Genomic DNA, 21,894 nt, shown 5'->3' on the forward strand with positions numbered 1-21,894 from the left:
GAGGGAGCGTGCACTAGGTAGAGTTTACTAGCAGTGGTAGATCAAAAGAAAGAACACATTTTGCTTTAGGGCTTTATAATTAGATTAATAGCTCTATTTATATTCTGTGGTAGCATGTAGGTATATGTTATATATACCAAAGATGAAAGAATGATTGACACGAAACGGGATGTTCAGATAACGGTTCCAAATGAATCACATGATGTTATGTGAGAAATTTAAAATACGTAACATGTATTATTAGTCTAAAATGTCACGGCGGTGATACATCAAAAGTGTAAGTAAGTCTTTTTTGAAAGATTGATTGAGAATACATACTTGGCTTTTCAATGTTGCTAAGCAATGTAACGAATTATAACAAAGGAATAAATGAGAGGCTATAAATTATAAAGTGAAGAAAAGTTGAAGCGAAAGAAAGAGCCCCGAAAATAAGGGAAGGTGCTGGGAAAGGTTTATACATGGAAGAGACAAAGGGTGGCCTTTAAAACCACGCTTGCTTTGCTTTGCTATCAAGAGCCACTTGCAACCCTCCTCCCTCTCTCTCCCTCTCTCTCCCTCTCTCTCTCTCTCTCTCTCTCTCTCTCTCTCAAACAACCACATCAAATTGATGACAACCTGTTATATTTCTCACTCGAAATTCCAATCGATAGGTCCACCTTTACAAGAGATTTTTTAGTGGGCTGAGAACAAGGTCTAGTACATGAAGTGTTATATTCACTTGATGTACCATATCATGTTTCCAATACACTGAAAATTTTCTCCACCTTTACGACTAAACAAAGCAAAAACTCAAAGTTTCTATGCAGCTTTTTAGTTCTTTCCCTTGTATATTCGAGGTGGTCGTTTTTTCTCTACAACTTCTTATGGTTATATATATGCGCATTATACAAGGAATAGATTCTAACGCATTCTTTTTCTTTTCGTGTTAATCTTTAAATCGAATGAAACAAAAGAGAATTTAAAAATAAAAATAAACATTGATCGTGCCATTTCCCAACTAACTAAAAGGACAGAGTTTACCAATTGTCAGGTTATGGAAGATGATGTCTGAAATAACGTCCTAACTAACTTGGAACGATCGATCAAATAAAAAAGGGATGATTTATGAGAAGGGACAATACTAAACTCACGTCTCTAACGTTTTCATTTGAAAACTTTAAGAACTGAATTGACACGCATCAACTTGATAACAATTTAGTTAAACCAGAATTATTGTAATCAGGGGAATACGTCAAGCAGAAGGAGCATCTAATTAAGAGTATGCTACATTAGCAATATGAGCACAGTATTTTTGTTTTCTTTAGACTATGCATCTATTCATCTCATGAGTTATTATTGGAGAAGTTCTAATGATACAGTCAATTGAAGACTTGTGATCATCCAAGGGGGAGTTGTAAATGTGGATGACAAACTATAATGATATTGAATTCATCCATGGAAAACACCAAACCATGAGTGGTGAAAACACTAACAAAGGAGTGGATAATTCGCTTACAACAAATCATTAGCAAAAAGTCAGTTTGTTTGTATTTGTCACCATTTTCTTTAAATATGTGTGGAGAGGTCATTTATAAACTACACCACCAATTATCATCATCTCCATGGAGAGTAAGAAGCTATGTCAAGGCTAGAGAGAAAGAGAGAAAAATAGTAAGAGTTATATTTGTACTCCTATTATTTCAGATAATAAAATAAATTATTATCACTGTCTCGAGAACGTAAACATATTTTCTAAGTCTCGTAAATATCGTGTCTTATGTACTTTATATATCACTATATATATATATATATATATATAGTCTATATTTCACAACATACACCTATTTCTTCAATTATTCTCACTTTTTCCATTTTCACCTCATTAATTAGAAAATGATCGAAATGGTCCTACCTATTAGACGTATGAGGTCCAACCTATGGAAGATGATGGACCAAGTATATAGACAGGTAGTCCCCCGGGGTTATTGTCTGTCTCTCTCCCTCCAAGGTGCGAGACAGATCGATCATACATGATCAATTACTTTGAACAAGACTTCGCTGCTACTGATAATCAATCACGTGTGGACAAGTGTCTAAATTTTTTTTTTTTTTTAATCAAAACTTAGACACGTATTTGCGTGTGATATGCCATCAACAACAGCTACTACTGATCTTTTTAGCTTGTTTCCTTAATTTTCACCTATTAATTCAGTCCTTACTTTCATAGATGATAAAGTACACAGTACCATGCAAAAACTTTACTATTAAAATGACGCGACCATGTGCTTCCAGTCCAGACTTAATTTGAGGAATGAGGATTCTCTCCGGATCTTGTTTGTTAGGATCCCAAGGATTCTCTAATCAAATTCGTTCATCGCACATCGTGTGGTCAGAAATCATTGTAAATTTTTTTATTATTTAAAATTGAATATAAACAGTATCTAACAAAAACTGGCCGCACAATGTATGATGAACAGACGTGATTGGAGGATCTGGGGATCCTCACAAAGAGGATATGGAGAGGATCCTCATTCTAATTTTAGAGCTTCTCCACTTCTAGCGTTTGACAAATTAGTTAGAGTAGCTAGTGTCTTTGTTCGTCTGCATTTAAGTTTAAGTTTAAGGTTTTTCTTTCGTCGTTAGATGAATTTAGTGTAGAATATCTTTTTTTTTTAAATAATAAAAAAAATTCTGAGTGCAACCTCTACATTTTTTTTTTTTGGTTCAAAGCAACCTCTACATTTTGATGTCTATATATTTACCATCTCCTCGCCTCTTCTCTCTCTCACATTTGTGAAGGCCACCTAAGCTTGAAAACCCTTGCTAGCTAGAAACAAATTTTCGTACAATATCCATGGGCACAGAACATGACATTGGTGATTACTTAACCCTAGTTTCAATCACCAAAACCGTGTCTGTACTCCCAAAAGTTTTGCACCCACCAAAACTTCTCACCCTCTCAAACTTGGACAGGCAAAGTCCAATCCATATGTACTTGGTTTTCTTTTACAATTCTAACTCTGTTGCTCATCACAAAATCAACAATTTGTCGCTTGATGGTGCTGATGATTTGGTTTTCGGAAGCTTGAAGTGTGGATTGGAAGAGACGCTATCGGTGTGGTACCCAGCTGCGGGGAGGTTGAGCTGTGATCACGAAAACAAGCTCAACTTATGGTGCAACAACAAAGGTGCTGTTCTAGTTGAGGCGGAGACACCGGTTAAGATGTCGGAGCTTGGAGACCTATCACAGTGCAATGAATTTTTTGAGAAATTGGTTCACAAGCCTGTGTTTGATGAAGACTTCTCAGAGATGCCTTTGGTTATTGCTCAGGTAATTTATATACTGATCAACGAATTTATATTATTTCGATATATTTCCTAATTAAAAGATACAAATCATGTACATATAATATGTTTAAATTAAAAGACCAATTCCATCTACCTTTTTATCTATTATTCTTCTATATATTCGATTGTTTTTGGATTAATTTATATAATCTTCATTAGGGTCTGTTGGAGTTACATATATATATATATATATATATATATATAATTTCCATACGTAAGTTAACTTCCGTATCTGAAATTCGTATGCGCTTGATTTAAAACTGAACCTATAGTTTTGTTGGGAGTTTTTATTTGCCCTTCAAAAAAATCAGCTTGCACGCCTCATGTGTAAAAACCCTCATGTGTAAAAACAAAGAGATGGCATTTTTAGAATGTCAACTACTCTCGTCCATAAAATTTGAACTGAAAACCTCCTTTTGCGAATTGAACTAAGTGGGCTTGAAATTTTTGCAATGGTTTGGTACTGTAGGTGACCAAGTTTGGTTGTGGAGGCTACTCAATAGGTATTGGTATTAGCCACTCGTTGTTCGACGGACCGGCGGCGTATGAATTTATGAGTGCATGGGCTTCTAATTCTACCATAACTATGAAACAACACAAGGTTTTGGAGATTCCTAAGTTACCAGTGCACGACAGAGGAACACTATTGATGGACAAGTTTGATGAAGCTCCAAAAGGGATTAGTACAGAGTTACTGCCAAACCGAAACGACGATGGTTCTGCCGTGGTGACAAGGGCTGCAGCCGTGGATCATTTATACCAATTGATCATGCAAGCAGCAGCATCCAATGACCGCATGATCAATTTCCTCAAAAATGGGTCCAATATTTTGAATCAAATTATTGATAGTAATTATGTTCATAAGACCTTTCATCTGAGTGGTGCACTGATTGAGAGTTTGAAGAAAGAAGTTTGTGGTGATGAAATGAGTAGCTTTTCATGTTCATCCTTTGAAGTTGCGGCTGCTCACCTCTGGAAGGTAAATTTCTCAATTAATTGGCGCTCTTGGAGAAAGATAGCAAAATCAAACAAAAAGAAAAACACTAGGTTCCTTAAACTTTCATAAATTAGGCTAATTTTTACTTTCATAATTTTTTTGAGTAAGTTTAAGGGTAATATTAGGGGGACATCTATTTAAACCATATTTTGTATATCATATGATGTGGTTGTTGATAATTAGATCATTATTATTACTTTAAGTGCTGATTAACGTACTGAATTTCTATTAGTTGCACATCTTAGGATTTAAAAATGTGGTCTAAAAAGTTGGTCTATTTGACATTACTCTAATTCTAATAGTAATTAGATTTATCCACAATTCTCAAATCGGAGATGAATTTTCATAAAATTTTGGTATTGGTTAAATTTTTCTTAATGATAAAATGGCTATAAAAACATTTTTTTAGAATATTAAACTGTGATAAACATCTTGAACTTGGATGTCTACGCATATAACATACATTTAGACACATGTATAGCTTACTTTAAAACAAACCCAGAAACAAAATTGTTCAAGTTTTTATGAAGATTGGAAGCTATTGAATTGACTAGGGTCCACTTGTATAGACCAACGCGGAACCTTTTCCTTTCAAAGTTGTAGAAGAAAACAATGTGGGTGAGACCAGGAGAAATTTTTTATTGCGCCAGAACATGGCTTGGTACATCAAGTGTCATAATATAATTGGTTACAATTTTTTTGTTCAAGTTTCCCACTTATTATATTATTATACTTGGTGCATTGGTCGTGTTCATAATACGCTGAAAAATCTCTCGTGGAACCACAATTGTAGTAATGTATTGTGTCTGTCTACTCACATTCAAGTTTAAATAACTCGTGTAAAATGGATGTGTGTAAGACCAGTTGACAGTAATATATTTTGCTTGTCTTCCCACATTCAAGTTCGAATGACTAGTGTTATGGTTGATTGATGTCATGAGTATTGCAGACAAAGACCAAAGCTTTTGGAGTGAGGAAGGAAGCAATGGTGTGCCTGCAATTTTCTGTCGACGTAAGGAACAAGGTGGACCCCGCACTTCCCCAAGGTTTCAGTGGCAATGCATTCGTGCTGGCCTCCGTTGCCCTAACGGCGGCACAGGTGGAGGAAGCCACGCACAAAGCCATTATCGAGAAGATAAGAGAAGCCAAGAAGTCTGTCACCAGCTCCTACGTGAAGGCATACATGGAGGCAGTTGGTGGGCCACAGACTACTCTGCCTCCTCTCGACGAGCTCACTTTGGTGTCTGACTGGACCAGAATGCCCTTCCACAAAATAGGGTTTTTGCATGAATCAGCAGCATATGCGTCCCCGTTGGCCTCTTTGATCCCGCAGGTTGCGTATTTCATGCAAAACCCTAGTGATTGTAAGGGCATTGACATGAGAGTCGGATTGCTTCCGCAAAGCGTCAGCACTTTTTCTCGCTTGTTTCATCGGTAAGGAGCAGTGAATACGGGCAAATCCGCAACCTCAGTGGCTAAGCTCGGATAGCGAAAGAAGCGAGAGAAATGCTGTTGAGATTAGATTATGTCAAGAGTTCGAGTTCGATTGTCCAATCAAATGTACCTAACACTTGCTGAAATTATTGTATAAGTTTGTAGTTTGCTTTCTCTTTTTGTTGGTAGTGGGGAGTGAGCTTTTGTCCGAAGGTGTTCTGTGGAAAGATTATATATTATATAATATGATTATGATTTGCCATATGAGTTGTTCCAAGATAGTTATTTATTCCACGATTTTTGAAATGGTCGTTTGGTGAGGCACATTACAGCACTAATTAACTCATTAAAATAAGAAAATAAAATTATGGTGAGATGTACTTTTCTTTGGTTACATTAAACGAGTTTACTATAATTATGGTATTTTGGTCCAATAATGCAACGTCACTCGAGAGAAATTTTATAAATAACATTGTATTATGGAATCGAAACATTAGGATAGCAGTAAACTCGTTTCATATAACTTGCTCTCCGAACTATGTGCTTCTATAAAATTACAAGTGTCATTATCTCAAATCTTTCTTCATATAAAAACAAAAGGATTTTTAACCAAAGTGGTCTAGAGATTGACATAACTCCTCACTTTAGTATCTAATATTTAAAATTAATAGAAGTGGTCTCTGAAATTGTCCACCGTGGTCCTTCAATGAAAATTCTCAGTCAAATTGAGGTTTTTTTTGTATTATTTGGTCAAATCAACTCATCCCCTTGAATTGGTGAATTCTTCAATGTAACGGAGATTTTTCACAAAACTTAGGGACCACTTCAATTGATTTTAAATTTCAAGGACCAAAATGAGAAGTTATGACAACCTCATAAACTATTTTAGCTAAAAACTCAAAAATAAAAAAATAAAAAATAAAAAATAAAAAATAAAAAATAAAAAAATAAAAAAAGGGGTTAAAAATCACAAAATCATTCATTCTTTTTATTTTGAACTAGCATATCAGATCGTGCAGACGACGCTTTATTATTTTTAATGTGATTGATGATGCTTTGTGATTCCTCTATTTTCTTTTATCTCAAAGAAAATAAATAAAATAATTAGAAAGTGTGCTAATTATGCAGAAGTAATTAAACTATAAGGGAAGCCCAAGCATGTTTAGTCGAAGAGACATGATAAACTAGTCCACCGTAATACATTGTCGGGGCCTGAAAGACAATGCCTCTTCATCATACAGATTAAACAAAGCCCTTATTACTCGGCAACTAACTAGAGAGATTGGACACTAATTCTTGCTACTCAAATACAAAACTTGAGATCAATGTAGACAAATACGAAGAACCGCTATCTCAACGAGTATTCTACACGGGGATTGAACCTTCCTCCCGGTGATTTCGCCTATCTCCTTTCCTGCATCACCAAGTTCATGTTGAGTTTTCAAACAAGTAAAAGGAAAATATGATAATCGTAATGCAACAAATTCTTCAGTTCAATGTAGCGAATAAGCAATGATTTCTAAGTTTTCGGTAATCAATGAACTAGTATTTGTCCATACGATAGAAAGTTGATCGCATGTAGACGAGCAAGAAGCCTTCCTAATAGCCTGTACATATATGCGGCAGGTAAACAATGAGATATAATTTCATTCTGTCTCGTCCACCTGCCGGCCCATGAATTCTTCAGATCGGGCCGGCAGTGGGGGCGGACGGGGTGTTGGTGAATCTGACAGTAAAAGAGACCGGTAGAAAAGCTCCTTACCTGTTTGATCATTGAGCTCACTAACTCATCCAACGAACCAGCATTGTGGGGGACATAACCCCCCTGTGGCTTTCGTTGGTCCATAAGGTACCCCTGCTGCTTCAACTTCAATGGTGCATCCATGGTTGATATTTCAACACCATCATAGTTCATGAGTAAGGGGTCAAGAAAATTTGGTTGTCCGATCAAATTGAACTCGCTGTTTCGTTGGAAGGCTGAGCTTCTGGTGTCCAAATTCTGGTGGGAAGGAGCCACATTATCATTGACAGGCATCAAATTGTTCATTGAGCTACACATGACATCTGACTGGAACGGGGAATCCTGCTTTGGCTCATCCCACCCCAGAAACAGGTCATTGTTGATTGTTGGATCCGAATTATTGCTCATTGTAGATGCCGGGATCTGCGATCCTATTCTTGAATCCTGCAATTGACAGGGGATTGAATTAATAGAAGAAACAATAATCTGAGAGCTCCCGATTTGCGAGGACATTACAGGCATATCATCCTTCAGGTTACTTACAAGGAGAGTAGGTTGTTTAAAAGAGTCGCCCGCTGAGAAAGAATTTGACCGGAATGCAGATGGCTGAGCAGCGGTTGACCAGTTGTCATTCAACCGTCCGCGATCCAGAAATGGGGGTCCCAGTCCTGGTTTTAAGGAGGGCATTGATACGGAAGACTGCATTACATGATTTCTTCCAACTTCAGAATCGTGAGTATGTCTTAACATTGTGTTGTCTGTAAGACCGAAAGGATCATTTGACCTATTCATCACTTTTGCATCTGTAAAACCACTGGAATCGGGATAAATTGGTGCACCATAGGTAGAACCCCTATTATGTTGTTGATCAAGTTCCAAGTGCGGCGGAAGCATATTTCCATTACGGTTTCCAGGAAACATGACTGGCTGATCATTAATGGCATTGCTTGGATTCTGTGCATGACCCAATTGAAACATTCCGGATGAAGGAAGGCAATGCAGACCCACTCCAGCAGGAGTGTTCAATCTACCAATCATCCCACTAGGCGGGAAGGATCTGTATCCATTGTTATGAAACTGCGCAGGTCCAGTCAATGTATGGTAATTTCCAACTCCATTCATAGATGCCGTTCGCAAATATGAAGAATCCGAAGTGCCTAAGGCTGCCACCATATTAGCTTGTTGGTTTGCCACACAGCTGATTCTTTTCAGGTAGAGCCTATATTTCTGCAAAGAAAAACAATAATAAGCTTCGTAGAATAGACGATAAAGATTGTAGGGAACTAAGGATATATCAGAATTTATACCTGGAGATGGCTTGCAACATTTTCTCTTGTAAGCTTTTCAACATTCATCAAATCTAGAATCTTTTTCGGTACAGCCTCTGTATACAAAAAAAAATTTAAATGAAACAATTAGTATCCAACGGTTTCGTGTGAGAAACAAAAGTTACGAAAATGAAAAAATATGACAGATTCCGGATACATGAATCAAGTATTCACTATTAGGAGTCTCAAAGCTAGGGTATAAGTTCTGAATTCATATTAAGGTTTCAAATAGCTCTGAACAAGGATGAAGAACATACTGTCAATGCCCAACTGATTAACAGCGGCCACAAACTTGCGATGCAGCTCCACAGACCAAACAACACGAGGTTTTTTCTGGGTTGAAGGATCGTCATTTTCATATTCATCCTCATCGTGATCCTCATCCTCGCCATCATTCTGATCCTTACGTTTCTTATTGAGCTTTGCATTCTGATCCGAATTCCCTGTGCCTACTGACCCCACTCCTCCTTCGCCACATCCAGCAGACTTGTCTTGATTGCCAGAGTTCTGGTCCTTTGAATCAACCTTCTTTCTCCTTACCACGTGTTGCCAGATGTTCTTCAGCTGCTCAATTCGAACGGGTTTTAGGAGGTAATCGCAGGCTCCATGGGTGATTCCCTTCATCACAAGCTTGTGATCCCCATTTACAGACAACACTAAGAACATGTTTACATTCATAATTAGTAATGAATCCTAACTTAAAAACAAAAGCTGCAGATCTAAGATACTCCAAAATTTCAGAATCTAAACACAGCAAATATAAGAGATTTGCGCAGTGCAAGTTGGCTTTACTTATAACAGGGAGATCCATCTCAAGCCCGACAAGCTCAAGCAGCTTGAATCCATCCATGTCTGGCATATGCACATCACTGATAACCAGATCAAACTTATTCTTGTTCTCTCTCAACAACTTCAATGCAGCGATTGCCTGACTCGTCGTCGTAACTGCAAAATCCATCAAATGATACTATAAACACACCAATTTTCTACAGGAAGAAAGTCAAACCTTCAGATGCTAAAGTAGACCAACCAAAATATACCAATCTATCATAATCCAACCAAACCTAACAAAAACTATGACTGTATCTATAGACAATGGAACAGAGAATTCAAATTCAACCTAATTGAATTGGGAATCCATTTGCCCTACAATATCTAAGCGATAATCTCATTTCTAACTTCACGCAACAATACATGATTTTTTTCCTCCTAATTTTAGAAAAGAGAATCAACATTTTAGACGCAAATTATTATTACAAGAAATCACAGAATTAGAGAGAAAAATATAAAATTGACTGACAAAATCTAGTCAGCATATATATATATATATATATATATCTAAGAACCCAATGAAATTTAGTAACAAAAATCACAAAATCTAAATAAAAACACCAGTTTATCCCAATAAAGAAAATAGCTTGATAACAAAGCAAAAATAAATCAGAAGATTCATGATAGAAAACCCAATTGACAAACCATGATATTGGCATCGACGGAGCAAAGCCTCTAAGAGCTTGAGGCAAATGGGATCATCGTCCACGGCAAGCACACGCATCCCAATGGGAAACTGGTCTCTGGGTTCGTCGAGTACCCGCTCAACGATCATGTTTTCAAGCAGAGAACTTCACAAAAACCCCAAGCAACAAAATTTGGAGGAGAGAAAAGTTTGAATCTTGGAGCTTTTTACTACTGGTTTTGACAAACCCAGCAAAACCCAGAACTTAAAAAAACACAAAGAAGCAGAGAAAATGAGTTGATGAGATGAGTGATTAGAGAGAGAGAGAGAGAGAGAGAGTAGAGAGGGATTAAGGAGTGTGATTAATGGTAAACATGGAATATTAATAATGAATGTCTCCCTTTCTCTCTTGGTGTTTATGTAACTCTAGAGACTCTGGAGAGAGAGAGAGAGAGATAGAGAAAGGGGAAGAGGGAGAATGAGAGAAACGGAATCGAAGTTACATGTAGGGGTGTGATATCTATCCAACTTTTTTTACTTCTCACATATCTTTTATTAATTTATGCATTTTGATCTTATTTAATTTATTCAATTTGATAATTTAAAATTAAAAAAATATGTAAGAAATAAAAAAAGATACGTAGATATCACATCTCTGTACGTAAGAACTGAGAAATCAGAGTCCTTTCCTCTGTTGGCTTTCCTGAAATGGACCCTGTTTTTCCTGGCTTTTGGGTTCAGTAGAATCTCAGTGTTTGATATCAGAATTTAATTTTGATTTGAGTTTTTTTCCCTTCTTTTGATATTATTATGTTTTGACTTTTTTAGAAGTTATTAGAGTTTTCGTCTACGAGAAAATAATAACAAATTAGAAAATTTCCAAAAATGGAACATAAGAATTCGCATTTAAACACATATGAAAAAGAAAGGTATTTTATCTTACCAAGTAGAATTGATTCTTTTTATTTGCAACTGAAGGATTTAACTGCAGATTCTGAAATGATTTAATCGCTTCATATTGGGTAAAATCTTTTTTAAATTTTATTCTTGATAAAAATCTTATTTAAATTTTTTCCTTTTTGATCTTTTATTTTGTCAAAATTTCCTAGTAAGGTCATTTTAATACATGTGTTATTGGATTTCGTCAAAATATTTACATGAAGAGATATTTGAACATGGCATCGCACATCATTTGACTAAGTATACCTTCACTATTGATGTGCGTTTAGAGTGGTATGAGCATTCGTTTGATAGTATTCATAGTAGTCATGGTTGAAATTGGAGCTATCAGCCGTGCATTATGTGTTTATCATATTTCAATACATAAATTAAACTTTCTCTGCACCGTTGAGGTTATTTAAAAAGATGAAGATGAAAAAACAAATTATTTTGACATTTTTTTGTCGAGATGGGGATTTACGAACCCGAGTTAATCTTTATCCACCACATTCTTAGCACATAGATCATATGATACTGTTAACTGTTAACATTCTATATTTGGTTGCGATATCTTATTGTCAAATAATTCTATATAGTCTCATATTAGCATAAATGGAGAACAAAAATGGATGATACAAGAACGTTAGCTTGGTTATGAATATTGTTAAACACATAATATTACTAATTCATTCATATTTATAACACGTGTAGTTATTGTAACACGTTCATAAAATATAGCGTCGTAAATTTAGTAGAGTTATGTGACGTCACCATAACGCCTACAAATGTTCGAAACTGAATATTGAGTAATTTTCTTAAGGCTAAATAACCAAAATGATCCATGAGATTTGCATAACTCATCACTTTGGTCTTTGAGATTGAAAATCAATAGAAATGGTCCCTGAGATTGTCCATCATCCATCATTTTGGTCCTTCGGTTAAAAACTTTTTGGATAGTTTTCAAAGCTTCGTAACTCAATCGTTTCTTAACCAAATGCGACCCATAATATATCAAAATGAAGATAGAAAAGTGTAGAACAAGATTATACATATTTAGAAGCCCAATGGTTGCCGGAAATGGCTGGAAAATAGCCTCAAAGGTGACTGGTCCACGAGAAAACTAGAAAACTCACCAGAAACTGAGTAAACTTTAAACGTTCATAACTTCTTCAATACTCAATGAACTCGAGTGATTCAAAAACTAAAATTATACTTCTCGACAAGACAAAGAGAATGGTATCTTTCTCGATGGCTAACTCACCGTGGTTTGGCCGGAAAACGGCTCGAAAGTGTCTAACTCGAAAATGGTTTGCCTCTTTTGAGCAGTTTTTTTACCAAACCACGATGAATTAGTAGTCAAGAAAGGTACCATTATCTTCGTCCCATCGAGAAATATGATTTTTGTTTTTGAATCACTCGATTTCGTCAAGTATTGTAGAAGTTATGAACGTTTAAAGTTTACCCAATTTCCAGCGAGTTTTCCAATTTTCTCACGGACCAGTCACCTTGAGGCTATTTTCTGGCCATTTCCGGCAATCATTGGGCTTACAAATAGGTATAATCTTGTTCTACACTTTTCTATCTTCATTTTGATATATTATGGGTCGAATTTGGTTAAAAACGATTGAGTTACGAAGTTTTGAAAATTGCCCAAAGAGTTTTTAACCGAAGGACCAAAATGATGGATGGTAGACAATCTCATGGACCATTTCTATTGATTTTCAATCTCAGGGACCTAAGTAATGAGTTATGTAAATCTCAGAAACCATTTTGACTATTTAGCCTTTTCTTAATAAGTCAACTTTCTCTGTTGTTATATATTAGTTATTACTTATTTCAAAACATATTTTAATTATTTTCCCTCTCTTCTTTGTTCCTAAGGGTGAGTATATTATTATTAGCAAAGAGTTGGTAACCCTAATACTAATATGTGGACTTCAGTACTTCTTGGATGAATAGAATTCAATACTTTGCTCTTTTTTTATTATTAATATAAGTCTATTTTAAATTAATTTAAGTTAAAAAAAAAAATTTGATTCAAACTTCAATACAGGTGCATAGCTATAATCAACTTAGTTATTTTGAAATTTGCACTAGAATTCAATACTTTAAGAATGGGAAGTGGGACATAAGAAGTAAGGAGCTACCGTGTCCACTTTTAATCGATGAGAAATGCTAAAGGTAAGATTTTTTATAGACTTTATCATCTCACAGTTTAATTCTCGTGTAAATATTATAAAATATTATGTCAAAAATATGTGGTAACAGAAAGTCGATCAAGAATTCCACTTTTAGAAAGTTTTCTTAGCATTTCTCAAAACATAATTAAAAAAACTTAAGACACAGTACCAGCAAATCGATCACACCTAAGTGATAGAGACAAATCCAAAACCTTTTGAAACGTGGGGTGGAGTTGGAGAAAGAGACACATAGAGCATGATGATTATTAATGGAAACTGAGCCAATCCTAATACATGCAAGAAAAAGTTGGCAAATCACCTTAATGCTGAATGGAATGCGCACTAAATATACACTTTCAATTGTTTGTTTTAGTGGAGAAAAACGTAGCATATTGTGTCTGGAAAGTTATATCTTTTGCTACATGTACCATCTTTTGGAACATACAGATATATATATATATATATATATATATATATATATATATAAAATAGTTTTTACCTAAGAACGAATTCAAACTTAGTGATGAATGAGAATGAGAATAAGAGCAAGAGCAAGCGCGACCAATAGTCATAATTAACGAAGTATTTAGTAACAATCATTAGTAGTCACCATGTATTATTGGAACGGATTGTTGTCAGCAATGTATGATATTTGCTTCAACTTGATCGTAAAAGTTATGTGAAGATATATGATTATTAAACTAGTGCAAGATTAATCTTAACATCAAAGATTAAAGTTAAGTTATTCTTACCGCGTCTTGGAGGATCGTGCAAGCATTATCTGGCTCAAAACAAGCCACCACAATGAGCTTATTTATTTATAATAATATGATTATCAAAAGCACCATCATTGACTAAGCCAACTGCATTAATCTAATGGAGCATGATAAGAAAAGCTTATCACTCTCCCTTGTTCTCTACGAATATAATATACGTTTTTTTAGCCAAAATCTTTGATATTAGAATAACTCTTCATTTTGGTTTTTGAGATTGAAAATCGATAGAAGTGGTTCTGAGTTTGTCCACCATCAATTATTTTCGTCATTCCGTAAAATATCTTTGTTAAAATGATTGGTAGTGAATAAACTCATGGACTATTTTTATTGTCAGAAACCGAAATAAAGATTTTAGATAATTTCAATAACCATTTTAGTTTAACAAGTTAATATAATATAATCTGCCTGGTTATGACAATACATTATTTAGAAGATTCATGATGGTGCAAAATCTTAAGATTCCTCGCCTTTTGAGTCACATGACATGACTTTCCGTTTAGCATGATTGTATATTTTAAGATGATAGGCTAGCTAGGGTGGTAGGGTTTTGAGGAGAAGGGAGGGGGTGAAGGACATTGTGCAAGTTGGCCTAAATATAAGGGATATATGCTTGCTATTTAAAAAACATGTTGAGTGACTTTCCTACAATCTTCCTTTATCAGAATCTATTACCTCATCAAAATCTTGTTCTACTTCACCACCACATATGGCTCACTGGCTTGGGTGGCTATTATGGGGAGAGAGACAATGTGTTTTCTAAAATTTAGTGTGGGTAGAGGTAGCCAGATATGTTGTAAACTCGAGTTTCTTGTATGTTGTAAGTGATTTTATGTATTTGAGTTTTACTGTGCAAACACTAATTGTAATTGTTACTTTGAAATTAATATAGAAATATGAAAAAGTAATAATCATGATTGACAAGCTAACAAAAAACACTATTCAGTAAAAAATATTTTTCTCTATTTGGTATCGAGTGTTTCCTTTATAAAAACAAGGAATATATGAAATGATTAGTTTGTATTTGTAATGCTAATAATAATTCTCTAAATAAAATTCGTTGGAATAGGTTAGACCAACTTTAATTTTGAGTTAGGCGCGAATTGTAAATGTGTCACACAAACACATGGAATATATCAAACACATGCAGCAAAGGAAAGGTCTATAAAACCTCTCTGTATTTAATGGGAAATTGAAAATTTTGAATAATGCGAAAGGAAAAGAGAATATTAGAATTAGATGTCTCATTTTAAATACTTTTAGATAAAACATTCATTCTTTTTTAACTTTAAATTTAGGTGCTTTAAGTTTGATTAAACCATCCATTGCACGTATATTCTTGATTTATATGTTTTTCAAATTTATTTTAAATTAATTTCTACGCTAGAAATGCCTTCAAATAATGTGACATCCCGTCCCGAAGCTATTAAAACGTACATGTGAAATGACCTTTCTACCCCTAGTTTGTTTTCGTTATGTTGTTTGGTGGTTTTGTGTGGTGTGACATGTGTTGGGCCACACATACATACACTATCACTTTCTCTGTCTCTCTATCCCTTTCTCTGTCTCTGTCCCGTGTCTCTCTCTCCCTTCCCATTCACCATAAACGTACGGACACACACACAACTCACTCAAATCATCACAGATCGAGGGAACTAAACCCATATTCGAGCTCGTGAGGTTGAGAGGAGCACGATCGTACCATTTTCAGGTAAGAACTCTAACGTTTTCACGTCGTTTCGACAATGGCAGTTTTGAGTACTATTCATGCAAACTTATTTCATCACGTTTTTGGGAATTTGAAGTTCATAGATAGCTTGGTGGTGTCCCAAGGAGCCTCGGAGTGCTTCGTTGGAGGAGTTTGGACGTCGGGATCGTCCTGTTCGAACTTGGCCGGTTTTGGAAGTTGGTGACATGTGAGTTTTCGTAGGTTTTAGCCCTTAAAAGTTGTATGGACATGTTCTACTAGTCTAGGGCTTCATTTTGGTTCAAGAATCGTGGAAAATGGTTGAGAATCGAGTGAGAAAACACGAATTGCAGGTTTTTCCAGTTTCCGGTGCCGGCGACGTCGCCGGAGGCTCGCCGGAGAAGGTGACGGAATATTCCGTCAAATCTGACAGAATCCGTTAGAACTAACGGAATATTCCTCACGGCATCAGTTGACGCCGTCAGCGTGCCAGGCACGTGCCTGCGCGTGGCCGGCTCGTGGGGGCGTGTGCGGCGGAGAAAAATTTTTCTAAAAATTCTGGTGTGATCCTGAGGTTGTGTAGAGCACGTTGGTATATTCATTTGTCCAATTTGAGCAATGTATGAGAAGTTATTACGAGAAGTTGGTTATGTGCTTTAAAATTGACGTTTTTATAGTTGTTTCGCATATAGGTGATACGTACCCCGAGGACGAGCGTGGTCACTCGAGGCAGGGGGGCTACGACCCTTCCACATACCAATGAGTGGGCTTTTGGTTTTCCGTATATACCTATATACTATATTTTCCCAGAAATTGAATTAATGTTTATTAGTTTATGCCATGCATTACATTATCGTTATTCATGCATCGTTGGTTATGTTAGTAGTTGCATATATATATACATATGCATATTGGGTGCTGTGGACGCACAGGTAAGTGCTAGGTAAGTGTTATTCATATTTACATTCAGTAGCAGTTTGAGATGTTTAGAGAGCTCATAACCTGCACCCCCGGTGTTAGTGCTCCCGCCCAGAGTAGGGCACAGTCCTTCACGTGATGTTCACCTCCCGCACCACACGCTCAGCTTGGATCCAAGTTAGGTGCACAATCCTGTCGTACAGACCACTTTAGGTGGTTCCGACTCGTAGGTGACCCGCGATTATTCGCACAGCCTTCACATGATCGTAGCACTAGAGCGTATATATGTATTACACCCAGGCCTGTCGTACAGACCACTTTAGGTGGTTCCGCCTCGTGGGCAGGTTCAGTTATTGAGTTTGAGATTTGAGCTCTATATGCAGCCGTACAGGTCACGTTAGGTGACTCCGGCTGCCAGATTATTTGTTATTGATATGAGTTACACCTGAGCACTTGCATTTCATTATGAGGCTTTGGCATGGCATACTCTTGAGCATGATTGGCATACCTATATACGTATATATGTTTATTTTCTGGGAAGTATACAGGTTTTACAGTGAGGGGTTAGAATGTATTTTACTAAATGGTTTTCAAAGAGCTTTGTTTTTGCCCACTCACGCTTTTGTTTTGCGCCCCTCCAGGTTCTAGTTGATTAGAAGTTTCGATGGTTTCCCAGAGGGTTCTCCCGGCTTTTCTGACAGACACTCACCAGCGTAGGGTCACATTCGGGTGTACTTTTGTTGCATCTTTTCTTTTGGACTGCTGTAGATTTGCTCCGAAATTGTGTTTCACTTACGCTAGCACTTGTTTTAGTACTTTGTATGCTAGTTTTTAATTATTCGTACTTTTACATTACTTTCTATTAGCTTCCGCACGTGCACTTGGTTACGTCACCTCCGTGTGACGGCCAGCACGCCCTGATCTCGGTCGGGGTGTGTCAAATAATATTTATTTAATTATTATCTTTATCCTTTCCTCAATTTAAAAATTCAATAATATCCAAATAGATAATAACCAAATAATTGAGGACCGAGAGACTTAAATTATTAAGAATTTTCAATATGATAATATATATAAATCGTTTCTAACTTGGTACAATATTTACTACTGTAAGGGTTAATATTCTTTCTCATTCTCTATTTTCTTCGTTAGAATTCAACTATGATTCAGGTGAAATTAATGTACCATCTTTCTTAACAAAAACATTAAAATGTACCAGCACAACTTATTTTTAAATTAAAACGTACCTATGCTGAATTGAAAGTCTTCATACTATATTAAAATGTTCCATTACTAAATTAAAATGTAACCATGCTGAATTAAAATGTACCCATGTTAAATTGAAGTTACTGATGGATTTTAGGTACGTTTATTTTAAATGTACCAATATGTATGTTTTAGTAACTTTCTATTTTATTGTTTGTATCTACATTTTATGTGTGTATTATGTATTTGCCAATTATTTAAAGAAATTTTTTTTTGCAAGTTGTCTTTTAGGTACGTTTTATGAGTCAAGATAAAACACCAATGTTGTATGAGTATTGGAAGATTTCAGATTTTCATAATTTACGAACTAATGACAATTTTTAAAATTGTAAATGCACGAATAATGAAAAGAAAACGAGATAATTTGCCAAAAGGAAATTATAATCCCCAAATTTATAGGAGAATGTTTAATCAAAATTTTAAAAGAAACAAATGTTTAGTATAAGTAATTAAAAAACAAGGCATCTATATCAAAACATCCCAAAGAAAAAATTAGTATTCGGTCCTTAGTTACTAATGTTCATTGACTGAAACCGTATTAGTTTTTAGATTTTGATCTGAGTCCTTAGCATTAAAATAATAATGAATTTACATGTTAGTTACATACTTTTTTAAAATAAAAATTAATAATTGATTTAGAATTTTAATACTCACACCTTTATTAAACTCCCAACTAATTTTCAATTCAAAACATTTCCAAAATAAATAAATAAATTAGAATAAGTTTGTACCCATTAGTTTTTTTTTTTAAATGTTTTCAAATTTTTAATATTATATGTACCCATTCATGTAATTTTTTCAAATTTTTAATCTTAAAATGTACTCATTCTTAAATATACCAATTTGTTATGTGTAAATGTACCCTTTTTTAATATAAAATCTATTCAATTTTTTTTTCTAATCCGTTTTTAAACTTATATGGGTACATTCTTTTTTATTTGATATGAGAATGTATCCATGTCAAGTTTAATTGAAGAAATTTACTAATGTTATTAAGCCTAATATCTCTTTCTTTTCTTTTTTTTTGTGATTTTGATGAATGTACCCATATTTTGGTACAATAATTTTTTTTTGTGATTTTGAAGAATGTACCCATGTTTACACACACACACACACAATAGTATAATTTATATTTTAATATTTTTCGCACAAATTATGGTTTTTTATTTAAAATTTCATTAATATAAACAACTATAAATTTTAATTTTTAATTTATAGCTAGGGAGAGAGAGGGTGATGGAGGTAGTTAGGCAGACAGGTGGGGAAGGATTTATAGAGGTGGATCCCACAATTTTATATAAAAAAATAATTTTATTTTTAATTTTTTAACATTTAATTATTAAAAATATATTTAATTAATTTTTAATCCAGTTGGATTAGTGAGTGGGTCCCGTCTCTAACCATGTCAGCACTTAACAAAGAAATTAACAGAAAAACTGATAGAGGTCTGACATTGGACCAAATTCGTAAGATTAGGTATGACATTGTCATTTTTAAAAGATAAGGTATGAAATTGTCGTTTGACCCATTGTTGAGGTAGTTTTTTGTCATTTACCCAACAATTTATTTTTTCCAGTTGTACTAATGTCATAAGGCATTTTGACGTTGAACATTGTTTGAACTATGATTTTAGTATGGTAAACTTAACCTTTTCAACTGGGTTGTAGTAAAGTAATGTCATAGGCCTTTTGATGTTGAACTTTGTTTCAAGTTGCCACTTAGTACTAATGTCTAGTATTATTCCTCTTCACTTGTAAGTGAGAGGTCTTAGGTTCGATTCTCGCCAAAGGCGAATTTGAACCACGTTATTGTTAGCCCATTGTGAGGCCCACCTCCCTCCCCTTAATGTAAATAATATCGTTTGTTAAAAAAAAAAAAAACTTTCATCAAGTTGAATTTTAGCATGGTCATTATCATGGATTTTTTTTATTTGAGTTGTATTAATGACATAAAACATTTAGTTTGCAAATGACTAGGTATGGAATTTTGAGTTTGTTTGAATGTTGAATACTTGTATTAATGTCAATTTTTTTAACGAGCCTACAAGTGTGACACATGCGAAACCAAATGGTTTGGTTCTATATCGGTTTTTACTTCTTACCCAAAAACCACACCGAACTGAAATAAATTTTGAATTCGATTTCAATTTCAATTTTACTTTAAAACTGCACCGAGCCAAACCGTGCCCACCCCTAATAAGGTCTGCCAAATAGGTATTGTATCCACATATGCACTAAATTGGTTACCTTTTGGACATGAGATCTTAAACTATGTGTATTATTAAGCAAATATTTCTACTTTACAATAAATAAACTACAATGAAATTATACAAATAAATGTATTTTATTACTTGTGGAGTTCATAACATTGTCTCATCGCGTAATGAGATGGATACTAATAGAGAATATACCACGAAGCTCGGGATTTGGCGCATTCATATTCCCTTAAAAATAAATCCTCAGTATTTCCAAGCATTAGAAGCTGCCAAACAAGAAACACAACATTAAACTCAAACCTACATAAAATGTGGAATTAAAAAAAATATTGAATTCAAATTGAGTTTGGGTTGGAGCCTCACCTTGTTTTGATATGGCCCATTCATTGTCCTGGCCCAGAGCCCAAAAGAAGTATCCGCCCAAGCCCAATGACTTCGCGAACCGGACCTTCATGTTCGCGGACCGGACACCATCATACCCGACCCAAGAGCTACCCGAATAAGAATAGTAAGACGCTGATTCGGTATCATACACAACAGTTGCGTTGGTTCTGTTGTTAAAATTAAGTACTTGGTGATAAACCAAAACACCATCCCCAGGGCCCACACCCAAAGCCGATGCCCCGATCCCGTTCACTTTCGGGTCCTTGAGCGTCCAAGTCCGCCCGTACAAAGGCAGACCCATGACGAGCTTTTTGGACGGGACACCGGCTTCAATCCACGACCCGATTCCATAACGAGTACTAATATTACTCTTGGAATCATCCAACGCAGCATTCATCCCGGTGAAATTTGCCCATGACCCATGATAATCAAAGCACATTGGGCTGGCCCAATCTAAATATTTACTTATTGCCCCGGCCGGATACGATCTCGGACCGCCGTGAAAAGTAAATTTTGATGCGTAATATACCGCGGAGGTTAAAAGTAAACGGGGTTTACCGCAAACTCTAGCCTCATTATCCAGAGCCTTTCTCCATTCCTTGTACAACAAGGCAAGATTTGACATTTCCAGGGCATCTTTAGGAAACTCCCAATCCAAGTCAAGGCCTTGGAAGCCATATTTCCGAGCTACCTGAATTGTGGAGTTGATGAAAACTTCCCGGGTCGCCTGGGTGGAAACCATGAGTGCAAACACGGTTGCATTGTTACCGCCGCCTCCCATGGACAGGAGTGTTGTGACAGGAGGGTTTTTGCTCCGAAGCGCTTTGATGAATTCGGGTATCCTCGCTTTGTCGAATTCGGTGACGTTGAGTTTGTAAGCGGTGGATTCGGGTTGGAGGAAAGCATAGTAGATGTGGGTGAAGTATTGGGTGTCTATAGAGGATGGTGAGAACGAATTAGATGATGGGAAATAGGCTGCTCTGATTCCCTTCCCAGATGGATAAATATGATCCGAATTCGAACCCGAGCCGGAAGACAGCATTGTGTGGAAGATTACAAGGATGAAAAAAGGCATCAACTTTGGGGTACCCATTGTTCTGCTTCTGAGGTACAAGATTCGGAAATGGCTGGCTTGGCTTAATTTGGGTTATTAGGGTTTTTTTTTTTATAGAGGAAGTAGGAAGGAGGAAGTGCGAATGCTAAGGAATTTAATATTATCGACCAAGTTTACAACATTTGGTTTTGTGTT

The 21,894-nt window shown here is 35.7% G+C and overlaps 3 protein-coding genes across 3 annotated transcripts; 1 reads left to right on the forward strand and 2 right to left on the reverse strand.

The window, feature by feature from the left end:
• Positions 1-2,782: 2,782 nt before the first annotated feature.
• On the forward strand, positions 2,783-6,022 carry LOC137718654 (brassinosteroid-related acyltransferase 1). Its single transcript, XM_068458206.1, has 3 exons — positions 2,783-3,310; positions 3,797-4,306; positions 5,274-6,022. Exons 1-3 carry the CDS (start codon positions 2,834-2,836, stop codon positions 5,760-5,762), a joined length of 1,476 nt encoding a protein of 491 aa, XP_068314307.1. The 5' UTR covers positions 2,783-2,833; the 3' UTR covers positions 5,763-6,022.
• Positions 6,023-6,821: 799 nt separating this feature from the next.
• On the reverse strand, positions 6,822-10,736 carry LOC137718206 (two-component response regulator ARR14-like). The gene is made up of 7 exons (XM_068457706.1): positions 10,304-10,736; positions 9,620-9,772; positions 9,085-9,483; positions 8,807-8,883; positions 8,043-8,726; positions 7,521-7,943; positions 6,822-7,172 (listed from the first exon to the last, which is right to left on the reverse strand). Exons 1-7 carry the CDS (start codon positions 10,431-10,433, stop codon positions 7,161-7,163), a joined length of 1,878 nt encoding a protein of 625 aa, XP_068313807.1. The 5' UTR covers positions 10,434-10,736; the 3' UTR covers positions 6,822-7,160.
• Positions 10,737-20,504: 9,768 nt separating this feature from the next.
• LOC137716920 (class V chitinase CHIT5a-like) lies at positions 20,505-21,894 on the reverse strand. Its single transcript, XM_068456271.1, has 2 exons — positions 20,625-21,894; positions 20,505-20,527 (listed from the first exon to the last, which is right to left on the reverse strand). The coding sequence occupies exons 1-2, from the start codon at positions 21,736-21,738 to the stop codon at positions 20,505-20,507; spliced, it is 1,137 nt and encodes a 378-aa protein (XP_068312372.1). The 5' UTR covers positions 21,739-21,894.

This window comes from Pyrus communis, chromosome 15 (genome assembly GCF_963583255.1).
Source record: "Pyrus communis chromosome 15, drPyrComm1.1, whole genome shotgun sequence".
NCBI lineage: Eukaryota > Viridiplantae > Streptophyta > Magnoliopsida > Rosales > Rosaceae > Pyrus > Pyrus communis.